We start from the raw sequence: 7753 nt of genomic DNA, 5'->3' as shown, positions 1-7753 counted from the left end.
TTTTTGATTAATAAAATTCCTATCAGACCAGGAAGAGCAAGTTCCAGAGATGAGTTTTATTGTCCCCAAGACCATAAGGCAAACCCCTTTTGACCACACTTTTCAACTCCTTGTCTTTCCTCGAGCTCTTTTCTCCCCACACTCGACCCCCTTTGCTGAAACCTCCAACTCCCTTTCCACAGCTTAAGTTGCTATATGTCTCAATCATTGGGCCACCTCCTTGAATCTCACAATTTTGTAAAATTCCCCTTCATATATATGGGATTAAATCTTATTTTCTCCTGTTAGTCTGGTGCCAATTGTTGATGGAGAGAGGGCCTGCTTTTCGTCCCAGCCTCCTGGCTAGCTTACACCTGAAGTAACCACACAAAAACTGTATTCATTTAAATACTGCCTGGGCCATTCGCTCTAGCCTCTTATTGGCTAGCTCTCACATCTTGATTCAACCCATTTCTATTAATCTGTATGTCACCACAAGGTTGTGGCTTACCAGGAAAGATTCAGCATGTCTGACCTGGCAGCTCCATGGCGGCTCTCTCTGACTCTGCTTTCTTCCTCCCAGAATTCAGTTCTGTCTTCTCCACCTACCTAAGTTCTGTCCTATCAGGCCAAGCAGTTTCTTTGTTGATTAACCAATGAAAGCAACACATAAACAGAAGGACCTTCTACACCATTATCATACATTAATTCTTAAACAAGGCATAGAACAGAGACTGGTATAGTGTAAGAGTTCCCAAAAGAAAGAAAAAGATAAAAAGAAGAAAAAGGATCTGGAAATAATCCTTAAAATATGATTCTGCGTAGTAAGTTTCATTCACACACCTAGAAAAAAAAACAATTGATGTTTCATTTGAGCAGAAAATGAACAATTTATATATATATATATATATATATATATATACACACACACACATTGAGTACTACTACTTGACATGCTCTTATCGCTTCATATTGCATCTATTGAAAGTCTCAATTCGACACTATGGAAACCTGTTATCTCTGTATTACAGATGATATGACTAGGGCTCTTTTCTGTCAAAAGGACAGGATCTTTTCTTAACGTTATGCAACAGTGGTAAGACCAAGTACTGTGCTTCGAACCCAAGTTCTGAGTTTCCAGTAGCAATCTAATGTCTGATTCACAGGCATATGCAGGACCAAAACTGATGGCAATACATTAATACCGATTTAAAATAAAAAGCTGTTTGGAGGAATTACACCATAGGTGATCAAAACATTTCATTTTCTTTTCTTCCCTTTACTACTGTTCCGGTCAGTCTTCTTCCTAAGTCCAAATTGGCTTCGGAGTTCAGGTTGACATCCTGACATCCTCCTGACTGACACAGTCTCTGGACATGGAAAGGAGAGAAGGGGAAAGAGAGAAAGGGGGAGGGAAAGAGTGAGTGGAAAAGGGAAAGGAGAGGGGGGAGGGAGGGAAGGAGAGAGGGTCTTTTCTTCACCATTGGAAAACTTCACTTTCTAAAGAAAAGAAGTAAATGCAGAACTGGAGACAGTGACAAAGGACCTCTGATAAGCTTTCCTTGGCCTCCGACCTCACTCTCTGAGCCCTCCCCCTCCCAACCCCCCTCCACACCCCCACCCCACCCCCAGCAGCGAAAAGCTTCCAGGAAATGTCCCAGTCAGCGCTTCCCCTCCCGGGCTGGGGGCTGGGAGCGGGCGGTCCCCTTCGCCCCGGGCTGCTCCGCCTGCGCTCGGGCTGGGCCGTAGCAGAGCTGGAAGAGCTGAGCCCAGACTCACAGCTTCCCTCGGCCGAGCGCCGGCTCGGTCCCCGCTGCGCCTTCAGTGAGCCCGGGCCGCCCGCTCAGCAATGAGGGTCCTGAGCACGCGCTGTCGGGTGCTGCTGGCATGTCTTGCCTTGGTGCTGCCAGCCTCGGAGACAAACTGTAAGTAATTCATACCTCCTGGCGTCTCCCTTTCCTACGTGCCCCGGCTGGTAGGATTTTCCACTAAGCTGCTTGCTGCCTCATAAGTTTCCAGTAAGTCCCCCACAGCTCAGAGAGTAGCCACAGCCTGGGGCTAGTTGGGGGTATAAAGGTGGGACGGGATCAACGTTTGCCTTGCTTTGAGAATCATTGTCCACCCAGGACCTGACGCAAGAACCTGGGTGACGCTAAGTGTCAAAGGAATTGGATGAGCACAGTCCTAAACATTGCTCGGAAAGCTAAGTCAACCCTTTGGTGCCCTTTCTTTTACAAAAGAGTGCCCCAGCCTGCACCCTCTCTTACAGCTACCCTTCCTTTTGCAATTTCTGGACTTTGAACTTGATTGGCTTGTCTCACATTGACAAACTGTTTGAGGATTACTGTGGGTTTACATATCATTCTCTAACCTTGATATCAGAAATGACTGCTGGATATTATCTTGTCCCGAGGATCGGTTTGTTCTGCGGATTTTGACTGCTACTTTCTGAGGTGATGGCAGGAATTCCTTGTACCTTATTTTTCTGAAGATTTCAGGCAGCGTATCGAGTTTTCTCTTAGAAATATATAACGAACAACAAGGCTTTAGTGCATTTTAATTGTCAATTAAATTGTTTTCAAAAGCTTAAATATGTTCATAATTAACAGTGCGTTCTTTTGCTCTTTTGTAGTCCCAGAAACTGGCATGGGAGCAATAACTGTTTAACAAATACCATTTAAGCTACCAAGGGCACCAAAGAAACATTTCAAAGATGATAAATAGAAGTTTGCTAGAATTCCAAGTTTTTATTAATTAATAAGGAAGAGAGCCAGATATTTCTAAAATTATAACTAACTTAAAGACCAGAGTGTAGTATGTTTATTTTATGTTGAAGATAAACAAGTTACAATTATAAAACTTCAACAATCAAACCCCTATAAATAAGCTACATGTGACTGTATGCCTACACGTGATCTATCTTGTTTATCAAGACATTCAAATATTTTCAGATAGCAGCAGGGTGGGTGTGGCATATGCTTTGAATGCTAGCAAATTCAGAGGCAAGCAGATTTCTGAGTTCAAGGGCAGGCTGGGTCTACAGAGTGAGTTCCAGGATAACTGGGGCTACACAGAGAAACCCTATCTTGAAAACAGAACAAAATAAAACAAAATTTAGATAGCTGGTGTTTGGGAAAAGAGCAAGGGATCACACAGAAAACAGACAAGTTCATTCTACGAGGACATCACAGAAAGAATATTTGGTCCTATAATGACCATAACCTTCCTGGTTGTTGTTCAGATTAAATCATCTCTGGCTTATTGATGAAGAAACAGACACCCGAAGCTGTGACTCCTCCCAAAGATTTTCTTTTGGTGTCTTGTTTGTCATTGGGTTTCATTGTGGCACTGAGAATTAAATCTAGGACTTTGTGCATGCTTGCAACTGAGCTAGATTCCAAACTCCCCAACTCCAGAAGATTGAAAATTTAAGCTATAATTAGATTTTTAAATATCTTACGTATAATTGATTGTATGGTTCTAGAAATACTGCTATAATAAGGGGTCCCTTTGCAGAAAACAGATATTTTTGAGAGGCTGCTTAAAACACCATCAACAAAAGCCAGCACCCTGCTCTGTAGTTCTGAATTACACTTCACCTACAGTAGCCTTCTTGACTTTCCAAGTGATGGGATTGCTTGCATGTGTCACCATGCCTGACTTTCAAGTTCTTCATTTTAACAAGAAAGCAAGTATTCAGCTATCAAGTGACTTTCCAAATGTATTTGCATGAATAAAAATCACAAATATATAAAGTAAGAAATACATACACAAAAAGCCTTGTATTTCGATTTCACATTTGCATGCAGTTTGCTCATCACTCATGAGAGCTTGTGGTGAAAAGGGAAATGGGAAGAGGAGGATATCTATTTTGGGTGGGCTAACTTGGCCTTATCCAGACTTCCCTTTCGGGTGGATACAGTGTTCTCAGCACATATTTACCCATCATTTCTATATGTTTTGTGCCCTCTGCTAGCTCTCCTCTTTGTCATGAGTTTATTTTTGTCTTTCTTTAAATTTTCTTTACTTCAGAATCTATACTGCTACACTAATGGAGCAATGTTCTCAAGGTTAATTTTTTTTTTTTTTTTTTTTTTTTTGTTTTTCGAGACAGGGTTTCCCTGTAGTTTCTAGAGCCTGTCCTGGAACTAGCTCTTGTAGACCAGGCTGGCCTCGAACTCAGAGATCCGCCTGCCTCTGCCTCCCGAGTGCTGGGACTACAGGCGTGCGCCACCACCGCCCGGCTTCAAGGTTAATTTATATTTGGGGTTTGTGCTGCAAGAGTTAGCTTCTGATACAGCAATGGTGATAATAAAATATACCATGTTACATTCTTCTACCATGAACTCTGTGCCAGCCAGTACAGAGATATACTTCACATGAACATTTGCTGTTGGTTGAAGTTTCATGTCTTCCTTGTATCTTGAGTGAAGTATTTAAATATGTATGCTTTAAATAATAATATGAGAAATCTATTTATATACATTAAATATTAAATGCACTGGGAGATGGACAAAACCATTGAGGTCTGGTAACAGAATGGTATGCTTCCGATCAAAAATATATTGGTATACATACATATGTACATAATACATGTGTGTGTGTGTGTGTGTGTGTGTGTGTGTGTATTCTTTATCTGAGAGTCACAATAATGAATCAGGAATGTCATAGCCAGTTTTAGTCATTCTGACAAAAATACATGAGACAATCAACTAAAAAGAAAGGGTCTGTTTTGACTCATGGTTTTGAGGTTGCCATTCATGGGCACTTAGGGAGGCATGTGTTAAGGCAGAACAATATGGCAATAGATGAAGCATCATCAGGGAAGAAAAAAAAAGCTTATTTTTATGATACAACCCTACTTCCCCAAACCCATTAAACTGAATTCAAGGCCTTGGGCAAATGCTTTCTTGGTCCAATGATCTCCCAAAAGTCCACTTCAGATTACCACTTCCTTAGGGATGAAGTGCTCAATGAATGAGCTTTTGTAGGACTTTTCGCATCTGAACTATAATCGTTTTCCTGGGCCTCAAAGACTCATGTCAATCTCAGGATGCAGTAGGCATCAGAACACACTAGTCCAGCTTTTATGAGTCTTTGTTCTTACCAATTCCATCATGGAGCAAAAGTCAAAGTTCAAAAGTGTTTTTAGAGATTCAAGGCAAAACCGTAGATAGGAACTTTGAGATTCAAGAAGAACAAGTTACGTACATCCAATATTTAAGTATGCATGGGAAAACACTCCTATGCCAAATGAGAAGAACTGTAAAACAAGGAGAGAGAATTTGTTTAAAGAAGACTGAGAGCTTGCAGGACAAGTGTTGAGTGCTATAGTTATACGTCCGCCATCTAAGGCACATGATGTTAAGATATGAGCCCTAAAGACGACCCCCACAGCTATATTGAATTCAGACCTTATGGTTATCCTCTCGAACAGGCTTTGCTTTGCTATCTGCAGCTTCCTTTGGAAGCTCTGCCATGTCACTGGCATCTCTGCTGTCCTTGCTGTCACTAGTGTTGCTTTTGCTTTCACAGCTTCAGGACATTCAGGGTCTGCTTACAAAACCTCAACCATGTATAAGCTAAATTTTTCCTTGACATATCAATGGGACCCTGGCACTCCATACCAAAACAAAACAAAACAAGCAACCAAACAACAACAACAACAGCAAAACAAAACAAAACAAAACACAGTACCACATGGGTGAAATCAAGTTCTGCTAATAGCAAGATCAGTAGCCACCCCGCTCCCTTTGCATCATGGCTACAGTGGATTCCTCAGTTATTTTGTGATTAAACAAGAGAAATATGGAGGAAATGATTTCTTAGCTGTGGGACCAGAACACCCAGGGATGTTCTTCTCAAAGAAAGGTTTACATTTACCCACGTCTGAGCCCGTGAAGGATGGGTATTCTAGATTCATGAGATCACCTCAAGTTATCTTTCCAACTACACAGGTACAAAGTGCTTGGATTATTTTTTATGATGCTACCCTCTTGAATGTCCCCATGAGCAGCAGCTCAACTCTACAGGCTTTTCTTTGCTGATCAAACAGCAAATTTCTAAAGTCTTTCCTCTGATTTTTTTTTCTTCCCGAGTCTTACTGTAAATCTAGCTGAGATCTGAAGCCGCATCCTGGATGCAGAGTTGCCTTGGAATTTCTTTCAAAGGACTAACTGGTGTTTCATTGCTAAGCCCCCATCACATACAGTTGCAAAATATGGGGAAAATTAGACAGCTTCTTTGCCAGCACAAATGACCTTTAGTCCTGTTCCCAAAGCAGTCTTCACTTTCATGTGCAACCTCTCCACTATGGAGAGGTTTAGAACATTTTAATCTTCTATGATTCTTCCAGAATCATCCATTAAGCTCCATTTACCATGTTGTACACCATCTCTAGCCTGCTTCCCCAAACTATTTCACACTGCTCTAAGCTGCAAAATTTATAATCACAGTACCAACCACAATCCAAGTTGTAGTAAGGAGGAACAGGCTGCGTCCCACTGCCCGGCTAGCTAAACCCCCGAAATAATCACACAGAAATTGTATTAATTTAATTAATTACCCATAAGGTCTAGCCTCTTATTAGCTAACTCTCACATCTGGATCAACGCATTTCTATTAGATCTGTGTATCACCACGTGACTGTGGCTTACCGGCAAGATTCTAACCTATGTCTGTCTCAGGCCAGAGATTCATGGTGTCTGCCACACTTCCCTTCTTACCAGCATTCTGTTCTGTCTACTCCACCCACCTAAGGGCTGCTCTATCAAAAGGCCAAGGCAGTTTATTCAACCAATGAAAGCAGTGCAAACACAGAAGGACCTCCTATACCACCAGTGTCAAGTTTCTTGTATTTTTGCTATTATTGTGAAAAAATACCCAAGAAAATTGACTAGGGCAAGGAAAGATTTGCTTGGGCTCATGATTTCAGACCTTTTAGTCTGCGGTCACTCACCCTTGTTTCTGGGCCTACAATCATGGAAGGATGCTACATTGTTCACATCGCCTCCCTGAGGTTAGGAATCAAAAGGGAAAGCTCGTTTCATATGCTGTTCCCAATCCATTAAACTATGCATCCACCTATTGGTTAATTCAGTGATTAATACAGAACCTTCTTTCACCAGCCACATACTAAAGACTCCGCCATGAACACTGCTGTTTTGCGGACAGGAACTTTCACACTTGAACTTTTCTGATATACTTAAGGGCTAGACCATAACAAGGAAGAACTCAGAGAAGGTTGGAAAACTTACATTGATTGATCAGTGAGCTATGGAATGGTGTGTGGTCAGTCATGCATAGGAACAGCAAAGACATGTGTCTTTAGTTGATGTATATAGTGAAACTCATGTGATACTAGTTAACAGACTGCCTTCAGATGACTAAGTTTAACTGCCTTCTCAAATTCCTAGGATAGCTTGATCAGTTCTTGGCTTAGCTTGACCCTGAAGTCCCATGGTTAACAGCTTGCATAGTGTCACACAGATCATTGAAAGGATGATTCCCACAGGGGATGGCTACTGAGGCCGAGAACAGATGGAAAAAATGTCTACTTTGTAGTCATTTACTCTGGAACAGACATCCATGACCTTCTTTCCAAAGAAAGGAACACAATGAAACACAGGTAGTGGCTTTAACGCTTGCCTGAATCTCTCTTGCTTAGCAAATAGAGCTTGGTAATGATGCCATGGTAACCCATTTTCCATCATTCTTGCCCTCAGAAATTCTTCCAATGTTTTTCTTTTCTTTTTTTTTTTCAGTAAGAGCAATT

The 7753-nt window shown here is 41.5% G+C and overlaps 1 protein-coding gene across 1 annotated transcript in view; it reads left to right on the top strand.

Moving 5' to 3' along the window:
- Positions 1 to 1645: 1645 nt before the first annotated feature.
- The window catches only part of Pros1 (protein S), a 69203-nt gene continuing 63095 nt past the window's right edge, over positions 1646 to 7753 (top strand). Inside the window, exon 1 of the mRNA XM_038345363.1 lies at positions 1646 to 1904. Within this exon, the coding sequence (XP_038201291.1) occupies positions 1829 to 1904 (76 nt within the window). The 5' untranslated portion in view covers positions 1646 to 1828. The remainder of the gene's footprint in view (positions 1905 to 7753) is intronic.

The sequence above is a fragment of the Arvicola amphibius genome, chromosome 10, assembly GCF_903992535.2.
Source record: "Arvicola amphibius chromosome 10, mArvAmp1.2, whole genome shotgun sequence".
NCBI lineage: Eukaryota > Metazoa > Chordata > Mammalia > Rodentia > Cricetidae > Arvicola > Arvicola amphibius.
The sequence above is the reverse complement of the archived record's forward strand: the minus strand, read 5'-3'. Positions and strand labels throughout refer to the sequence as shown.